This window comes from Euprymna scolopes, chromosome 38 (assembly GCF_053919585.1).
Source record: "Euprymna scolopes isolate OS-2025 chromosome 38, ASM5391958v1, whole genome shotgun sequence".
Classification (NCBI taxonomy): Eukaryota; Metazoa; Mollusca; class Cephalopoda; order Sepiida; family Sepiolidae; genus Euprymna; species Euprymna scolopes.
In genome coordinates this window covers 82079141-82100410 of record NC_136519.1, presented here as the reverse complement: position 1 = coordinate 82100410, position 21270 = coordinate 82079141, and the positions used below count along the sequence as shown (strand labels likewise).

Genomic DNA, 21270 nt, shown 5'->3' with positions numbered 1-21270 from the left:
ATGTTCCGACATCTAGGGACCTCAACAGTGAAAAGGGAGATTTTGCTGCTTGAAGAGTTAGTCGAGAGTATAAACATAAAGGGAGCACAGGTTCTATGAGTTCATCAGAGCACAGTCCATTAAAATACTTGTTGTAAAACTGGCACAGGGATGCAACATTGCAGTGATGGGACAGAGGTTGGAGCTTGGTTGACAATGCGGGATCTATTAGATTAGTGATTTCTTTTTTTTGGACCCTGTCTAATAGAGAAAGACTAGTGGTTGACGCATCAACCCATACTGGTGCGTAGTGGCTTTTTTTTTTTTTGTTACAAGGTAGTCACCACTTATCAAGGCCCGAAGGCAACTTGAGGATAAGGGTTAATGAATGTAAGGTGGTAGTTAAGTAATCATTAATTGTGTAGATTGGGTAGAATTTCGATTATTTAATGGGACGACTCAACAGGAACTTGTTTACATTGGACTTGAAGGCTACTATATTGTAATAAGCCGGGAAGCAGACCATTTTCTGTAGACAGAGTGAAAAGAACTTTTCTTGACACCAAAACACAAGAGCCACACATTCCATCTACTTACACACAGCATCAAAATATACATACACCGTAAGTGAATACTAAAAATGACAATTATGTTACTACTATACGTAGTGGCCGCTGTGTACATTGGCCAAAAAAACTATGTAAAACTTTGTACATATGAAACTTTACATATTCTGTTTATTATAAAAAAAATCAGAAGGTTGCGTGTTCAAATCACGTCGGAGTCACCATTTTTTAGGGGAAGAAATCTAGGTGCATTACTCTCCTAATAATTATTTAATTAATAATCACAAAAACAACAAAACATATCCTTGAAACAAATAATAATAAAAGGGGTTTATTTCAGAAGAAAGACGAGATTGTTTCTCGAAGTGAAAAGAAAGAAAGGGCAAAGGGATCTGCCTGGCTGGGTGTCGTCTGCTGATGGTCTGGTAGGTGAGCGACGGATGGCAGTAGACAGTGAGTAGCGGTGTTAGGAGTGCTGTGAGAGAGATTTGTTCTGGTCACTGGCTGGTGTCTCTCTGTCCAAATCAGCTGAGTTTCCAAAGGGCTAAAAATAGTCCTTTAGGTGACAGCTAAAATCAATGCACTCTGCCAACCGATTGGTCAGTCTTGCCTTATCACTTTGACAAAGGGCATTGATCCGCATATATAAAATAGTTTGTTAACCGCTACATCAGAACAGGAAGAGGGGTCCAACATTCACCATTAAATACTTGTAGAGCAGGAAGAGGGATGCAACATTTCGTCGATGCGACAGAGGCTGAAGCTTAAATGACAGTTCAGGACCTATCAGGTTGACGACTCTCTTTTGAACCCTGTCCAGGAGTGAGAGACTAGTAGCACATTTGAAAAATCGATGGGTTTGTATTACTGTACACATAGATTCGAAAAAGTTGTCAAAAAACAAATATATAACAAATAAATGTTATCAAAGGCAAGATAAGTTACTTTTCTACCTAACTGGATATATTTTTTGTGTTTTTATTCAGTGTAACATGTTTATTCAGCTCGAAAAACGTGCAGTGTTTACCGATGTATTCGAAAATTCAAAATGGCGTCCAACTGTCTCTTTAACACGGTAAGTTTGGGAAAAGATGTTATAAAAAATAAACTAGACAAAATACTATTAAAAAACAACCGAATATATGTCAACTTATGTCACGGTAACATATATTGAGCGAATTTCTAACAGTATTTTGTCTAGTTTATTACTTATAATATCTTTTCCGAAACTTATCCTCTCCGAGAGAGAGTCGGCCGCCATTTTGAATTTTCGAATACATCGGTAAACACTGCAGTTTTTCGAGCTGAATAAACATGTTACACTGAATAAAAACACAAAAAATATATCCAGTTAGGTAGAAAAGTAACTTATCTTGCCTTTGATAACATTTATTTGCTATATATTTGTTTTTTGACAACTTTTTCGAATCTATATGTACAGTAATACAAACCCACTAAATCAATTCGTATCTGGGCGAGAAATTAGAATCGTAATATTACATAAAAACTCGGTCAGAAAATGGGTCGATCAAGGGAGATAATAACGAAGATTCGGTTAGAGTTATCTAACCTGACTTACACAACAGACTAAAGTCCGCGGACGGTGGTACACATGTTTTCTTCCCTTATTTTTCGATGACCTCATGTCTTGTTCAGTTTTAAAAGTGTGACCTCTCGTGTGTTTTAAAAAAGGGGATCTGTTGTTGCTCCACTATCGCCAATATGTCCGTTTCCCGTGTTTACGGGTTGTTGGTGAGCTGTGGAGAGAAAGGGATCCTTCTCCGTCGGATCAAGTACTGGACGACGACCTCGACGAGAGGAGACACGTACAACGGAGATTCCTATCTCACCTTGATGACCCTTCGGCGTTGTTCATCGAAAATACGTAAGTTTATTTATTCATTTATTTACTCCCCCGCTTCATGCATCAACATATATCGTTAGATATTTCTACTTTAATAAAGGGTTCCGTTGGAAATTCCGTCCAGATTCCCGAGTTTGACAGACAGAAAGATTAGAGTTCGGCAAGATACACCTGGAGAAAGTCGGAGGTTACATCGGCCGAAACGTTGTGAGAATAACGCTCAGGATGAGAACATCAGTCCAAATAGATACTTACGCAGAATACGGACTGTGCTATTTTTTTTTTTAGATAGATATTTCAATTAAATTCTAGTTTTTACGATATCTTTTTTGGTACTTTATGCACTTTTGTTATCATGCTAAAATAATATTATTTTGAAAGCCATTCTTAACGTGGGAAAGGGAGGGTGTTTTGTAATTTTTCTGTACTTTCACCTTACAATTTAATTAAAAAAGATATCGTGAAACTTCAATTTCACTTGTAAATACAGTACTCCATGCACTATGCAGGTGTATCAGAATTTTTGTCACCCCTAACACGAAACTGCGAATAAAATATAAAAATCTCGTAATTTCTCTGTTAAAAGTGCGTTGTTTATTTTCTTTATGGATTATACTTCCAAAATAAACTATTAAAGTTGTTTTAAAAGTAATAGAAATTTTTATTTTTTAAAAAACTAATGAATTTTCCGAACTCAATATTTTTCAATTTTTAAACTTTAAAAATCTATCAAAATTTTTCTATTGATTCTATTTTTACGATATTTTCAGGGTCAATGTGAAATTTGATGCTCTTTCCAATAAATCGAATATAATATTTTAGACAAACGTTTTCTTTTAAATTCACGCCCCACCCCCATTTTCAAGTGTCTATTAAAAAGTAAATAATTAATTTACTCACCAAAAAGTAAATAATTAATTTACTCACAAATTGAAGAGAAAAGGTCAATAAATAATATATTCAAATTTAAAAAAAAAAAAAAAAAAACGTAGTGTTTTTTAGAAATTTACCTGTAAAGTTCGAAGTTTAAAACCTTTTTTTTTAAACTGCGTTATTTGTTTTTTCTTTTTTTTTTTTAATGGAACCTTGGTCCTTGCTCCTTTAATTGAAAAAAAAAGTAGGGCTTGAATTGCATTTTTCGAGTAGTTATTAGCTTGGAAAGACAAGGGGTCGAATAATTCACGCCTCCCATTTTGAAATGTCTATTAAAAAGTAAATAATTAATTTACTCATCAAAGTCTTATATATCACAAATTGAAGAGAAAAGGTCAATAAATAATGTATTCAAATTTAAAGCAAAAAAAAAACAAAAACAAAAAAAAACGTAGTGTTTTTTTTAGAAATTTACCTGTAAAGTTCGAAGTTTAAAACCTTTTTTTTTTAAAAAAAAAAACCCACGTTGTTTTATTTTTTTAAAAAAGGTTTTAAACTTCGGACTTTACAGGTAAATTTCTAAAAAACACTACGTTTTTTTTTTTGTTTTAAATTTGAATATATTATTTATTGACCTTTTCTCTTTAATTTGTGATATATAAGACTTTGGTGAGTAAATTAATTATTTACTTTTTAATAGACATTTTAAAATGGGAGGCGTGAATTATTCGACCCCCTGTCTTTCCAAACCACGTTTTTTTTTTTTTTTTTTTTTTTTTAAATGAAACCTTGGTCCTTGCTCCTTTAATTGAAAAAAAAAAAATTAGGGCTTGAATTACATTTTTCGAGGAGTTATAAGCTTGGAAAGATGGGGTGGAATTATTAACTATTTTCACGAAATTTCTGACACACCTACTCATGCAGAGAGTGATCCGTGCTGAAATAATAACGTTATTATTTAAAAAGCCATTTTTAACATGGGGGAGGGGAGGGTGTTTTGTACCTATTCTGTACTTTAACCTTACAATTAAATAAAAAAAACATATCATAAAACTTTATTTTAAAAAATAGCGCGGATCAGTAAGTGCACTGCACTAAAACCGAAAATATTATTTAAAAAAATAGCACAGTGACATAAGTGTATAAGCACCCGTTTTTATTAAATTGTTAGGCGAAAGTATAGAATAATTGCAAAATGCCCTCCCCTCCTTTCTGTTTTAAATGGGTTTCTAAATAATAACGTTATTATTTCAGTACGGTCCGTATTCTGCATAAGTATCTATACATATTTAGGTGCTTATGCAAAGAAGGTACCATGCTATTTTTTAAAATAGTACTTTCGTATTAAATTTAAATTTTACGGTATCTTTTGTTTATTTAATTGTTAGATGAAAGTACAGAATAGTTACAAAACGCCATCTCCTGCCATGCGTTTCTAAATAATAACATTATTATTTCGGTACTAGTGCATTTATTGATCCGTGCTGAAATAATGACGTTATTATTTAGAAAGCCATTCTTAACATGGGGACGGAAAGATGTTGTGTACCTAATCTGTAGGTTCATATAACGATTTAATAAAAACAGATATCGCTAAACTTGAAAATACTATTTAAAAAAAACTAGCACGGATCAATAAGTGCACTAGCAGCATTATTTCAACATGGTACTTTCTCTGCATAAGTACCTAAAAAATGCGACAAAAAGCATGTACAATTTAACAGAAACACAAGAAAGACAATCTGAAAAGGTATTACAATAATAATAATAATAGAATTATAAACTTTATTTGATCATCAAACTTCTCATTAGAAGAGGAGAGACATGATTTTATATATATATATATATATATATATATTGTAGGCCGCCTGACATTGCCCGGTTGTACAATACGCTTAAATATGATATTTTGATTAATGCAGATTTCGTAATAATTTAAAATGTAAAAAAAAAAAAAATGACTTAAGCTGCATCATCACCGAGAATCGAAACCAAAACGTCTAGCTTACGATTTACTTTTTCCTTTGACATTAATGCCTGAGCTGTGAATTATAAACTTTATTTGATCATCAAACTTCTCATTAGAAGAGGAGAGAAATGATTTTATATATATATATATATATATATATATATATATATAAGGACGCCTGACATTGTCCGGTTGTAAAATGCGCTTAAATATGATATTTTGATTAATGCAGATTTCATATTTATTAATATATTATATTGGACCCAATATATAGTAATAATTTAAAATGACTCATGCTGCATCACCACCGAGAATTGAAACCAAAGTGTTTAGCTCACGATTCGCTTTTTCCTTTGACGTTAATACCTGAGCTATGAAGACATGTTTGCTGCAAGGCTAAAAACTAAAAAATGAACCAATAGCTATTACGTTACACATGCGTATTCGTAATGCTGTCGTTTAACCATCACCTGGCAAATTCTATTTTTTTTTTTTAAATTTTCACACTTTTGCACTGATTTTCCCCAACTAAAACCCAAATATAAAGTTTCACATGGGTTCGAATACCCTATATATTAAGTTTCATGTCTGTAGATAAAAAACTAACGGGAGTTTGGTAAGCAAAATGTTTTAAACAAATATATATATATATTAATGTCTGTAGTCGAAAAATTATAGAAGGAGTTTGGTACGCAAACCTTTGTAAACAAAATATATACACATACATAAATATATATAGAAAGATGTTTGTGTTTACTATAAAGTTTTTAGGTAAAAATTACGCAAGTATAAATCATGTAGAATATCTGCATGAATATAATTACACGTAATAGTTTACTAAAGATGATCATACCAAAAGAAAACTGAAAAAAAAACTAATAGGGAATTAATTAAAATGAATGTTTAAAAGAATATGCAAATTAGCTAGATCTTTTGCTGGTGAATGCAATTCCATGACCCATATATAACAAAGTTTTTTTTCTTTTTAAATGAATAAAAAAAAGGCTTGTTTTTTTTTTTTGTCTGTCCTTGGCCTTCGGGCCAAGATTAAGGTGTAGTATCTGTTCTGTAGTAGTAGTATCTGTTCTGTAGTGTAGTAGCAGTGTCAGAAATTTTGTGAAAATAGTGAATAATTTCACCCCATCTTTCCAAGCTTATAACTCCTCGAAAAATGTAATTCAAGCCCTAATTTTTTTTTTCAATTAAAGGAGCAAGGACCAAGGTTTTATTAAAAAAAAAAAAAAAAAAAAAAACAACAATGTGTTTTTTTTTTTTTTTAAAAAGGTTTTAAACTTCGGACTTTACAGGTAAATTTCTAAAAAAGGGATTTTTTTTTGTTTTAAATTTGAATATATTATTTATTGACCTTTTCTCTTCAATTTGTGATATATAAAACTCCCCGACATAATTAATTATTTACTTTTTAATAGACATTTCAAAATGAGAGGCGTGAATTATTCGACCCCCTGTCTTTCCAAGCTTATAACTCCTCGAAAAATGTAATTCAAGCCCTAATTATTTTTTCAATTAAAGGAGCAAGGACCAAGGTTTCATTAAAAAAAAAAAAAAAGACAAAAAAAGACAAAAAAAAACAATGTGTTCTTATAAAATAAGGTTTTAAACTTCGGACTTTACAGGTAAATTTCTAAAAAAAGCGATTTTTTTTTGTTTTAAATTTGAATATATTATTTATTGACCTTTTCTCTTCAATTTGTGATATATAAAACTCCCCGACATAAATTAATTATTTACTTTTTAATAGACATTTCAAAATGGGTGACACTTGGGGGGGGCGTGAATTGAAAAAAAAACGTTTGTCTAAAATATTATATTCGGTTTATTGGAAAGAACATAAAACTTCACATTGACCCTGAAAATATCGTAAAAATAGAATCAATAGAAAAATTTTGATAGATTTTTAAAGTTTAAAAATTGAAAAATATTGAGTTCGGAAAATTCATTACTGTTTTAAAAAAAAAAAAAAAATATTTCTATTACTTTTAAAACAACTGTAATAGTTTATTTTGGAAGTATAATCCATAAATAAAATAAATAACCCACTTTTAACAGAGAAATTACGAGATTTTTATATTGTATTCGCAATTTCGTGTTAGGGGTGTCAAAAATTCCTACAAAAATTCTGATACTGCTAGTGCTACACTTAAGTTTATTTGTCCCTACCAGAATGTCCCTATTTGCCCTTCTTTTGGGGGAGTTGGTTTTCCCCCTCACATTAAAAACGACCTTTGTCACATTTTGCTTTTGTGAGGAAGCAAATAAATATCAAAAATTCAAATAGAAAAAAGTGTTTTAATATGAATATCAATACACAAAAATACCAAAATTTATAAGAGTATATATATATATATATATATATATATATATATATATATATATGATTAGTTTTTTTTTGTTTTTTTTTGAAAAAGAATTCCAGCAGAGTGCTCAATTAAAAGGAAAATCCAAATTTTAAGAGCGTATTTATATTTTGTGTACAGAAAGTTGTTAGTTGAGACAGATTATTGGTACCGTCGGTTTCAAGCCCGATAATAAGGCCCATTTAAGGTATCCTTATCAAGCTCTCTTCAGCCAATATATATATATATATATATATATATAATAGCGCCATAAAATAACACCTAATACTCCATATAAGAGTATATATATATATATATATATATATATATATAAGGTGGCCATAAAGTCACGCACCAATGTTAATTAAAAAAGTAAAAAAATTAAAAAAGTTCTATAACTTTTATTGAAATTCAAAAAAATAAATATTAACATTGGTGCGTGACTTTGTGGTCACCCTGTATATATTATTTTATGTATCTCTATCTACTATTATATAAAAAGAACTTTGTGTGTGTATGTACGTTTGTTTCCTATGGACTCCGATTCTTATGAAATTTCACACAAATATACATTTTGTGTCTGAAAGTGTTCTTAGATAGGTTTTGTATCAGTATAAGTATTGATAATCGAAAAAAATCCGATTAAGGAAGGACCAGTCCAGCACACAAGCAGAAGGGCCCGACATATGAAAATGTAATCAACAGTAAGTTATTTGATAAGACAGGGGCATGTTCCAAATTGATGCTTCTGTTTAGAACACAATTAAACCATGATACTTGACTTTTACATTTTAAAATTTAATTCAAGCCACTTTATATAAAAAATGATTTTATAAAATCAATAGTAGTTTCTCTACAGTGCAATGTAGCATACAATGTATTGTGGATTTAGACACTGCAGGGAGGCATGTAAAGCTTCCTCCTGGTGCACTGCAGGGGGTCCCTAACTAAAGTAGGCAATCAATCAATTTGATTGAAAAATGGGCAATTTCACAGATTTCGATGACAATAAAAATATGGGAGTGTGAAACATTCATTGATCTCTGTTCAATCCTGGGCAACGTCGGATTTCCCTGCTAGCATATATATATAATCGAAATAATACACTGTTTAGAAATCAGATGAAAAATCCTGATAGATATTACTTGAAGTAATACTTTCAGGGCGATCCTAACCAAAAAGGAGAAGCTCAATATTTAAGAATAGAGCAATATATATATATATATATATATATATATATATATATATATCTATATATCTATAAAAGTGAACGTGTCTGTCTGTCTGTGCACATTTCCCTACGCAATAACTCTGTCAATTTTTAGTCTATAGACTCGAAATTTGAAATACCAGGTACTGAGATTTAGGAAAATCGATGTGACGGGTGTCAGCCAGAAATTTGGCTGTTAAGAGGTCAAATTTCAACGATTTGACCTTTAAGAACTCTACCAAACTCCTCCGACAATTTTGGGTCTAGACACTTGAAATTTTAGATATAGGTTCCTTGAACCTGGATCTAACTTAATAAAGTGATTTGAGCCCGAAACTATAAATTTTAAGGGGTCATAATAGGGGTCAAATTAAAAAAAAAATTTACTCTTTTTTTTTTTATTTTGCTCAGCATACACCTCCAAACACCCGGGCAACGCCGGGCTGAAATGCTAGTTATATATATATATATATATATATATATATATATATATATATATATATATATTCCTTTTGTCAAGCAATAAATTCTTAATTTGAATATATGTCTCTATATATTGTTTTTTCAGAATTTAAATATAACCACTAAACATATATATATATATATATATATATATATATATATATATATATATATATAAATTCTGGCATAGGAATATTAGCCTAGAAAAAAAAATATAGGTATATCAAGGCTGAATAGAAATGTACAGAAGAATATGAAAAATGTACAGGGAGAAAAATATATACTAAAAAAAAAAAGGAGCCTTTGATATGTCAAGAGTTATTGTTCTTGAAACGAATCCGCTATCAATATATTCACTGATCCTTTGCCCTATTACAGTCAGCACATCAGCTGTTTACTTTGCAGGATGAAATCGATACTGCTTGTCATTAAGTAGGTTGTTTTTGGCTGAGGTAGTTGAGGTTATTGTAAAGCCGATTTTGTAATCGCAGGCAAGATTCACAGCAACTCGTCATTATTAAACTAGCAAGATTACCCGGCGTTGCCCGGAAGCATATACAGTAAAAATAGGCGAGTTAAAAAAGTGCAGCCTCTTTCTTATTCAACCAAATTATGGCAAGAAAAAACTTCTATTTTATATTGCTTTTAATTAAAGTAAAAAAGGTTTTCGTAGGTTGCATTTATGAAACGTTCTATTCATATTTAAATGTTTTATATGTTCCGTGTTGTGTTTTTTTTAATTGTACACAATGAATACCCTTTTTTATGGTAAGCAATATATAAATAGAAATAATAAATTATCAGACTTTTTTAAGTTTAAGTTTTATAATTAATAAATTTAAATTTGAAATAGAGAAATAATAAATTACGAGAGATTACGTGCGTTTAATATTAATTTGTATCGTTTATAACTACTCACGTGATTTAATAATAATCACGTGATTCAATTTTGAATTAAAAAAAAATATTGTTTAAACTTAAACTTAAAAAAGTCTGATAATTTATTATTTCTATCATTAAAAAAGGTATTCATTGTGTACAATTAAAAAAAAACAAACAAAAAAAACAACACGGAACATATAAAACATTTAAATATGAATAGAACGTTTCATAATTGCAACCTACGAAAACCTTTTTTATTTTAATTAAAAGCAGTATAAAAGAAGTTTTTTTCCTTTCTTTTTTTTTTTTTTTAAAAAGTTATTTTCAAAAACAACTTCTGAAATACCTATATTATTGTTTTATATATTATTGACATAGTAACGTACCGGTGATTAGGGAAATTAGTTCCTTTTATCTGATAAAGGGTTTGAGATTATTTTTCAACTTAAATTAGTCTTGCCCAAATTATAACTTGATGGTTTGGAAAAAAAAAATGCCACAAAATTTTGATTTAAAAAAAATGCCACAAAATTTTGATTTAAAAAAAAATGCCACAAAATTTTGATTAAAAAAAATGCCACAAAATTTTGATAAAAAAAATGCCACAAAATTTTGATTAAAAAAAAAATGCCACAAAATTTTGATTAAAAAAAAAAAATGCCACAAAATTTTGATTAAAAAAAAAATGCCACAAAATTTTGATTAAAAAAAAAAAATGCCACAAAATTTTGATTAAAAAAAAAAATGCCACAAAATTTTGATTAAAAAAAAATGCCACAAAATTTTGATAAAAAAAATGCCACAAAATTTTGATTTTAAAAAAATGCCACAAAATTTTGATTAAAAAAAATGCCACAAAATTTTGATTAAAAAAAAAATGCCACAAAATTTTGATTTAAAAAAAAATGCCACAAAATTTTGATTAAAAAAAAAAAAAAAAAATTTGAACTTCTTTATAATACAGTTTAATTCTAGATCGTGTTTTTTATGTTTTAGCCGGTGACAGTGTCAGCATCGGAGATGTCAGTAAACCTATGTCAAAACCCCAAAAAGCGGAATTGGTTCCTGTCAAATACAGTGAGTAAAAAATGTAAATTGATCGATTCTTCTTGAAGAGTTACAATATAGAATTATAAACTCTGCAGTAAGTATGTTGGCTAAGTATCTATATGTTAATACCATGGTACCTTTAACGTACGCACACGTGTCACGGTTTCCAGATTGTTAATTAATCGATCGGGAGATCCTATTTATTAAAAAGGAGGATAGAAGGTGATAACATTAAATTAGTATTTTGATATGCTAATTTAATGTTCATGGTAGGTTATTACCTTCTTTTTCAATAAATAGGATCTCCCGATCACTGAAGATGCAATATTAAAAAAAAAAGAAATTTTTTTGATGTAACTTTTGAACCCTATGTACCACTAAAATATACCTTCTTGCCCTTCTGGCTAGGATCCAAGGCTAGTATCTGTTCTGTTTACAGATGGTATGATAATACTGTGAGGTTTCCATTCGCGCCAGGTGTCCATACAATATAAATATGTCACAAACTCCTATAAGGATGTTGGAGATAAACCACACTACATTAACCAGATTACTACTTACGTAAATACTTTTAACAAAATGGCTACAATAATATTGTGGGAGTCTCCATTCATGCTGAACACCTATACAATGCCCAACAGAAATATATTGCATATGAAAAAATGCCACTGTGGAATTTTCCCAGATCCAACTAGTTTGTATTAATATACTTTCTTTATTTACAGAAATTTTCAGGCGCACGAGAAGGAAATATGTATTTTTGAATTAAATAATACATTGCTAAGGAAAACATTACATTATTTCATGTAAATAAAGAATTTACAAAAAATTAGTGAACATTACTGTGAATATTTTTCATGATATAGAACTTGGTATTAAAGCTTTTAGAACCATTATTAAGAATTTAAAAACTTTGCATAAACAAATAAAACTGTTTTTAGAACATGTTAAAGGTGCAAAATATTCTATTAAAAGAAGGAAAAAAAATTCTATTTCTTTCTTTTTTCTTTTTTTTTAAAGTTGAACTATTTCTGATATATTTCGAACCATAACGGGTCCATTTTCAGAAAGTGTAAGAGTTCTATTACCTGCTTTTTTTTTTTTTTTTTTTTTTTTTTTTTTTGCAAGTGGAATCCTTGTTGTTAAGTCCAAGGTGTGCTGTTGTTGGTGTTTAAAACATATGAGGTATAAACAAACTTTACATTTGTGAGTTTTTTTTAATGCGTGTTCACTTAAAGGTATAGGAATTGATATTAAAGCTCTTGGAAGCATTATCAAGAATTTAAAGGACTTGGATAAACAAATAAAACTGTTCTTAGAACATGTTAAAGATGCAAAATATTTTTAATATCTGGGATGTGGTTGGGATGTGTCAAAGACACCACTGATAAATGACTTCCATCCCTTAATTGTCAGCTACTTGTAGAAAAAGTGCGGATGTGGTTGCTAACAAGATTGATGGATAAAAGCGAATGATTTCACTGCATCAAACTTTGGTTGAATTTGAACAGTGTTTGCCAGTTTTGTGATGCTTATGTTTCAATCATTTCTGCCATTTCCAGAATATTCTATAACCATTTTTCTCCCTTGCAGTTCCTGCAAACAGTTCTCAAGTGATGTTACGACACTTGAGATGGATAATGCAAAAAGTAAGTTTTTTTGTATTTTTTTTTTTTTTTTTTTTTTGGAGATGAGGCTTCATAATTTGCGTAATCATTTTCTTTTTTTTTTTTTTTTTTTTGAGATGAGGCTTCATAATTTGTGTAATCATTTTCTTTTTTTTTTTTTTTGAGATGAGGCTTCATTTCTTTTTTTTTGTGTGGTCTGTTGTCCTCATCTTCGTAGTTGTTGTTTGTCAATCCAAAGTGCTCAATATCCTGAGTAGAGTAGATATGCTTGAAGGACGTTTCTGCCCAGGAAAAACAACTGTGTGTTGGTCTACTCTTTTTATACAAAAACAATCATCTACTCTGTTTTGCTCGGAATAGAAAGCGATAGTCATCAAAAGTGCTCAATATTTTAAGAATAGCAGGCATGTTCAAGTTCAACATCATTTCTTCTCTTTATTTTATATGGTCCTGGGCAACGCTGGATAGCCATGCTAGTCTGTTTTATAAAGAGCAGTGGTCTGTGTATATGCACGTTTGTTCAGCTAAATCTTAGAAAAACTACAAACAAAAACACATAAGGTTGGTATATTCTTGATTGCCATTGTTCCGGATGAATAATATTTAAAATAAAAAAATAATTATATATTTTTTTATTTTTAGAATCCTTTGAGATGAGGCTTTATAATTTGTGTATTAAATTTTTTGCAGACTCTTATCCTCATCTTTATAGCATTTCACCACATTGCAGCCAACTCATCCTCTGGCCTTCTTCAGGTGATTAACCGCGATGAGATAGGAATGTTGAGTCTCGTAACTCTATCCCCAGTAATTAATGTCTTCCATAATTGTTTTTGTTGAATCACGTTTTGGTCAACTAATCTTCCGGCATGCTTTGGGTAGAATTGAAACCCGTGGCACAGTGGATAGAGGCGTTGAGTCTCTATGGTTCCAAGTGAGCATTGTCTGAAGATAGCGGTTCCAATCCTACTCAAAGCAGGCCAAAACGTGGTGAAGCAACAAAAACTATACTAGGGATACAGTTACATGACTTGATATTCTTGTCTCGTCATGGTTAACCACCTGACGAAGGGCAGGGGATGAGGTGGACAAAACATGAAACAACAACTATAATAATGAGGATAACAGGCCGCAAAAAGAATGAATGCACAAATTATGAAACCTCATCTCAAAGGATTTCAAAAATTAAATAAAAACAAAAAATAATTGCAATTTACAAAAACTTTTTTGGTGCTGTTTTACAATTTGTCACTATGCAAAGGGAGGCAACTCCATTTCACTAAGAGATTCGTTCATTTTTTTTCATCTCATAATTTAAGACGCTTGATCTGACAATATTTTTTTTATTAAAAAAGAAAGCTGCGACAAATTTTTTTTTAATGCAAGAACGTTTATGGGGATCAGTAGGAGGATTTTAGCAATGGGGTAAAAATCAGGACTACTTCCTCTGTAGCTTAATGCGATTGTGCTGGTGTAGCTCCTCGGATGGAATCTAGGATTTTATTTGAACACCTTGATGTGTCAGAAAAGTCTTTATAAAGTTACATAAGATAGTGGCTAATAGGCTGGACATAAGAAATTTGTATTTGGCATCTGTTGTTGCAAACCTATGTTATTTTGGTCCAGAGAGGAAAAACTGCAACATTTTTATTATATATATAGAGTACCTAATTAATTAAACTGTTGGATGCTTATTTGAGTAAAACAATAGTGATTCTTTTAGTTTAGAAGCACTTACAAGAATTGTAATAGCAGTTTCCAAGTTATCAATACACTTAAGCTATACACTTAACAGATCAGTAACTCTCTCTCTCTCTTTATATACTATAAAACAAAGCAACTTAAATGCTCTACTTCTACTAGTCTACTAACCCAAGAACTCTCATTCATTCTTTCACCATGCCCATATCATCATCTTCTGTCTTGCATGCATCTCCATATACTACTAAAAATTAAAATTTCCCATAACATTCACAGATAAATACCTAGAAGTCATTGCCAAAGCTGCTGGAAAGAAGATGGGCTCCCTTTTACAATGCTAGAAAAATATTCATACATGACTGTACAAAGGGACATTGCAAGCTTGTCTCTGCTTTATCGTTATTTTCATGGCAAGTACTCGTCTGAGCTCCAATCTATGACCCCTCTTGCCAAACTTTCACAAAAAACACTCAACTACCTACAATCACTCTCAATAATTTTCCCCATTCTATCTTTGCCTAATTCTATGAACAAAGTTTGTTTCTTTCCTAGAACTGCTCACATGTGGAACACTGTTTCATTGGTCTGCTTCCCGGCTGATTACAATATAGTAGCCTTCAAGTCCAATGTAAACAAGTTCTTGTTGAGTCGTCCCATTAAATAATCGAAATTCTACCCAATCTACACAATTAATGATTACTTAACTACCACCTTACATTCATTAACCCTTATCCTCAAGTTGCCTTCGGGCCTTGATAAGTGGTGACTACCTTGTAAAAAAAAAAAAAAAAGCCACTATGCACCAGTATGGGTTGATGCGTCAACCACTAGTCTTTCTCTCTTAGACAGGGTCCAAAAAAAAAATCGCCAATCTAATAGATCCTGCATTGTCAACCAAGCTCCAACCTCTGTCCCATCACTGCAATGTTGCATCCCTGTGCCAGTTTTACAACAAGTATTTTAATGGACTGTGCTCTGATGAACTCATAGAACCTGTGCTCCCTTTATGTTCATACTCTCGACTAACTCGTTAAGCAGCAAAATCTCCCTTTTCACTGTTGAGGTCCCTAGATGTCGGAACATCTTCTACTAATAGTTTTTCTCCCCTCAGGCTGCTAGTATTTGGAATTCCCTCCCTGTTTCCTGCTTCCTTTACTGTATTAACACGCAGAAGTTTAAATGTAATATGAACAGACATCTTGCTGCTCAACTTCCCATGATCTCTGTTAGACATGATCCCAAATAGTAGACTCTTACATCCCAGTGGCAACACACTCTGGGGGGGGGGGGAGTAAAAAAAAAGGAGTAAAAGAAAAAAAGGGGTAAAGAAAAAAGGGGTCATGCATTCTTTTATTGTGATTTTATTTATTTTTTTTTTTTTTGTTTTCAACAGGATCTCCTGGGTCAAGATGTCTTTCTGATTGGTTCTCCCGGTCCGTTGCGTCGACAAATCGCCATGATGTATTTGGTAAAGAAGTCGTATTTATGTTTAGTGCTTATTTAAAATTACGCTTGATTTAAAAAAAAAAAAAAAAAAAAATGCAGAAAACTCTTTATGATGTACGTACTTGTCACAGTGTTGTTTTATGGCATATCAACCCCTTTCAGGTTATTTAATGCTGAATCCAGTGATTTTGAAGAAAATTTTTTTAATAGAATATATTTGATTTTTTTTTTTTTTTTTTTTTTTTTTTCAAGTTGGTTTCTATTGAATCCATAGTTGGGACCTTAACAGGTACTACCACTCTGGGTCAGAGTGGACCTGGGAGCAATGGCAATTAAGGGGTGGCTTCACAGTCCCCAAAGCCTGCAAGCTGGGGCTTCACCATCGGATATAGTTTAAGGTCATATCCAGGACCTGCGTACCGGGTCTATATTATTTGTATGATGTGTATATAAACTATGACATGGCTGTTAATTGTCCATTTTTGTGTGCGCACATAAGTGTCACATGCATACAGTCTCTAAGGAGATCCCTTTTTTCCTTTCTTCACTCGGTGTCTATCAGGACGATTGCATTTCAATCTAGAAATCAAACCATGTATGCTTCTAAAGCACAACTTGTTTATTATTATTTTCTAATTCCTGGGAGGCCTCTGCATCGCTGAACCGATTCAGATCTCTTTCTTCTTTTCCGTTTCCTCATCTTGACTCTCTCTTCGGAATCTCAAGACCTGACCCTAGTTCTGACTATTCCTCTCATTCTGACTAAAGGTCTCACGTGTCCCTTCCTTATATATTGAGGTTGCGGAGTGTAAGCTGGCTCTCAACCCAATTGCTAGTGGCAGCAACTAATCGTGAACTCTGCACTTGTCTGTTGGGTTGACACCATGTCATTGAGTTTATCAGCCTTAACCTATGACGCTTATGTTGTTCTAGCCAAACTTGCGTTATCCACTACTGGCCACATAACACCAGAACTAAGATGTCATATTCCAAAAATCGCAGAAAATAATGTTTATTTTTTGTTTTTTAAATTAAGAAAATCAAATTTTACAATTTTTATCAATTGAAAAGTTTTAATTATTTTGAATTCAAACAAAATTTCTGTAGTCGAATTAAACTGTCGGCATTGAATTTAAAACGATATGCCCACTCACGGCCACCTCCCCACTTCCTCATAGAATTTAATTTTGTTAATTAAAAAAAAAATACTTTGTTAATTTACATGATTTTTTTTGTGTTTTTTTCATAAGTGTAATTCTAAATAAACACCTTATAATTTTTTTTTTTTTTCCATTTAACACTTGTGCTTTTTAATGTGCATTGTAACAGTTGTAACAACTAATTTTATATTAATAAATGAAATTTCACAGAAATGTACTTTATGTATCTGGCAGTGTTCTTAGATAGGTTTTGGTCTCAAAACATCTTTGATAAGTATCGATAATCAAGAAAGTCCAATGAAAGAAGGAACAGCCGATTTTTACCAAAGTTGACGCCTTACACAGCCTAACATCACCAGTGCATTTGAGAACTTTTATTACCACACAAGGAGAAAGACCTAACATATAAAATCAACAGCAATTATATAATGAAATAGCCTCGTTCTTATTGAGCTGTTTGTCACTCATCTATTTGTGTATTTACTTCTTATTTAACTGTTTGTTTAACGTCTAGTGTATGATAATAGTCTTAATGGTTGTGCTTGTCTTGTCACTTAATGTGGGTGCATGTGTGTCAGAACATATAGCAACATATACATAACGACATACCTGTCTTCTGTTAGGTCTCTGGAAAATTCGTCGATCATCTTGGGAGCGATGGAACCTGTTATAACAAAGACACTTCAAGACAAGACCACAATACGCTGTGTTCATATATATATATATATATATATATATATATATATATATATATATTCTTTATTCACTCCCAGGCATTCCTTCACAGCAGAACTGGAGTAAATGACGACCTTTGGCTTGTGGTTTCTCTGTATCTTTTGGAAACTGTCACCCCCCCCTCTCTCCCTTATGGGGAGCCTGTTTAACCCATCTTGTCTCTTTGATGTCGTTAACCCAACTCACTAAAATTAACTCTGTTTATTCAAACCAGAAAACCTGACACGTTAAATCTGGTCCCCGTTTGCATACTTTCCAGTGCAACTTGATCAGTCGTGGAGTTTAATATCTGTCACAGCATCACCTTTTGACTTTTTCTGCATGATATAATTATGAAATAATCGATAGAGAATTTACTTTATAATAATAAATACGAAATCTACATGAAATTAAACTATCATATTTAAGCGTATTTTACGTCTGAGCAACACTTCCTGCTAGTAAATATATACCTAACGACGTACCTGTCGTCTGCTAATGTTTCTTCTGGGAGGATTTGCGATGCTGGTTCTGTTATAACAAAGACGCATGCAAGACAAGAATCCAAGACGAATGGTTGCTTTTATATATTTTTTTTATTCACTCTCCAGGCATTTCGTCCCAGCAGAAACTAGAGTGAATGACAATCTTTAGTTTGCAGTTTCTCTGCATCCATTTGGAAACTGTCGCCTTCTAGTGGGGAGCCGGTTTAACCCATCTTGTCTCTTTGACGTCTTGAAATCACCTCACTAAAATTAACTCAGTTTATTCCACCAAGAACCCCTGACACATCAGATCTGATCCCCCGTTTGCATACCTTCCGGTGCAACTTGATCAGTCACAGAGTTTGATACCTGTCACAACATTACCCTTTGACCCTTTCTGCACCTGCATCTCACTGAACTTATTGTTTCCCACGATTCAATCTATTGTTTACTCCACCAGACAATTAGATAGACAGACAGATAGATATAGATAGATAAACTGATAACTGAATAAATGTTTTCTACCTGGCATTACCCAATGATTACATAACATCAGTAGGTTCTTTAATATGATTGGGTATGTTCAAAATAAATGTTTCTGTTTAGAGCACAACTGAATTATGATACTTGACTTTTGCATTTTAAACTTTTAATTCAAGCCGTTATATATAAAAATAATTTTATAAAATCAATAGGAAGTTCTCTACAGTGCAATGTATTGTTGACTAAGTTAATGCGAGGAAGCATGTGAAGCTTCCTCCAGGTGCATTGTGAAGGGTCTCCAAATAGTGTAGGAAATCAATCAATTTGAAAAAATGGTCGATAGTACCGATTTCGACGACAATAAAGATATGGGAGTTTGAAACATTCATTGATCATCGTTCAATCTTAGGCAACATTGGGTCTCCCTACTAGTTTTGTATGAATAGAGATATATTTATAATGATCAGTTAATTAGTTTAGGGTTTAATCCTATACACAGAAATATATGAACATATACACATAGCTAACGAAAATATATTACACAAAGAGAAAGTAAGTAACAAGAAATTGTATTAAGAGAAAGTACAGAAGTAATGGGTTGACAGAGGCTGGTTCCTCATTTTGCTTCTTTTCTTACTTCTGCTCTATTCATGCAGTCTGAAATGGAATAAAGTTGATCAACCCCTTCCCCCTTTTAGCCTTACTCCACATGTAAAAAAAATGTTTTTGTCAAATAAAATACATTTTCAATAAAATTAAATTGAATAAAAGAGTGGCATTAAAATCAATCAATAAATTAATGAAATTGTACTCTGTATGGTCGAAAATTATGGATTCTGAAGTCTGGATGGATTATACTGAAATCCAAAAAGTCGGTTAAATTTGAATATATTGAACAATTTGTGAAAGTTGTATTTGAAAATTATTATTACTGACTACACCCCCCCTCAAATCATAATCAGTGATGTTATCTATTATTATTTGTAAAATAAAATACATTTTCAATAAAATTAAATTGAATAAGAGTGAAAGTCAAATCAAACAATTAATAAATCATTTATTGTCTAAAAGTTTGAATTGAAATCGAAAAATTCATTGAAATCAAATATTGAAAGCTGTATGGTCCAAATGGAAGAAACTGCAATCTGAGTTGTCGATGTAAATAAGGATGTGAATGTCCATGACCTGTTTACCATTGGCAAAGAAACAGTGGCAACAATGGAGGCTCAATCCCTGTTTTCCATTTTGTACAAGCGATCTGTAAAAGCCAAGACCATCTAGTGTGGCAGTTAACGTTGCTAAGGACAAAACATTGATCCTGCTTAGCAACAAAATCTCACCTCTTCACTGTTGAGGTCCCTGAATGCCAGAAAGCTTTTTACTCTAATAGTTTCTTCTCTCGAACAGCTAGACTTTGGAATTCCCTTCCTGCTACCTGCTTCCCTGACTGCACTGATATGCAGAAGTTTAAATGTAATGTAGAGCAACATTTTAAATGTAATGTAAACCAACATCTTGTTAATCTTTCCTAGACCTGGTTCCAAATAGTAGCCCTTAACGTCCAAGTGGCAATATGCCTTGTTAGGGGTGAATGTGATTAAAAAACAAACCATTAAAAAAAAAACAAAGGACAAAGAATTACATTTTAAATATAAATTATTTATTACTTCATCAAACTGTATCAAATTTAATAAACAAATTTAAGAAAAAATCAGTCAATTTTTATTATAAAGACCTACAATATGGAGCAATTGGGTGTAAATGAAATTATTAATAACACAAACAACCCCGACAAACTTAACAAGCAGCAAAGTCCCACCCCTTCACAGTAGAAATCTCTAGATGTAAGAAAGCCTTCTACTCTAATAGTTTCTTCTCCACAACTGCTAGACTTTGGAACTCCTTTCCGGGTTCCTGTTTTCCAGACTATACTGACATGCAGAAGTTCAAGTGTAATGTGAACAGACGTTTTGCTGCTCATCTCCCTACATAGTATCCCTGCAACTTGCGTCCCCGACTGGAGTCACCTACATCAAAGTGGCACTGTGTCTTGTTTGGGGTGAAAATGAAAAAAAAATAAAAACAAAAACAGCATTTGTGTTAAAAAGTATATTTTTTTAAATACAATAGTTTTGTGTTTCTATTCATTGAAAGGAATTTTAATTCATTTTTATTTTTTCTTCTTCTTTAGGAAATGACTAAACGTGAAGTTGAGTACATCTCTCTTTCCCGAGACACCACGGAATCCGACTTGAAACAACGTCGAGAAATTTTAGCTGGTACGGCACGATATGTTGATCAGGTACTTGCAAATCTTCATCAGCAATTCATTGTGTTTACATATATATTATTACCGTGTTTGAATATATGGTTAAGTGGCAGTTTCAGTCATTTAGAACTGCTTTAAAGCTTCACCGCTCACTCATTTTTTGACTAAATTT

At 31.9% G+C, this 21270-nt stretch overlaps 1 protein-coding gene across 1 annotated transcript in view; it reads left to right on the top strand.

Annotated features, from left to right (window-relative positions):
* Positions 1–2090: 2090 nt before the first annotated feature.
* LOC145263224 (von Willebrand factor A domain-containing protein 8-like) overlaps positions 2091–21270 on the top strand; it is a 207061-nt gene continuing 187881 nt past the window's right edge. Inside the window, exons 1-5 of the mRNA XM_080120309.1 lie at positions 2091–2430; positions 11159–11239; positions 12806–12861; positions 15935–16009; positions 21021–21131. Coding sequence (XP_079976435.1) covers positions 2268–2430; positions 11159–11239; positions 12806–12861; positions 15935–16009; positions 21021–21131 — 486 coding nt within the window. The 5' untranslated portion in view covers positions 2091–2267. The remainder of the gene's footprint in view (positions 2431–11158; positions 11240–12805; positions 12862–15934; positions 16010–21020; positions 21132–21270) is intronic.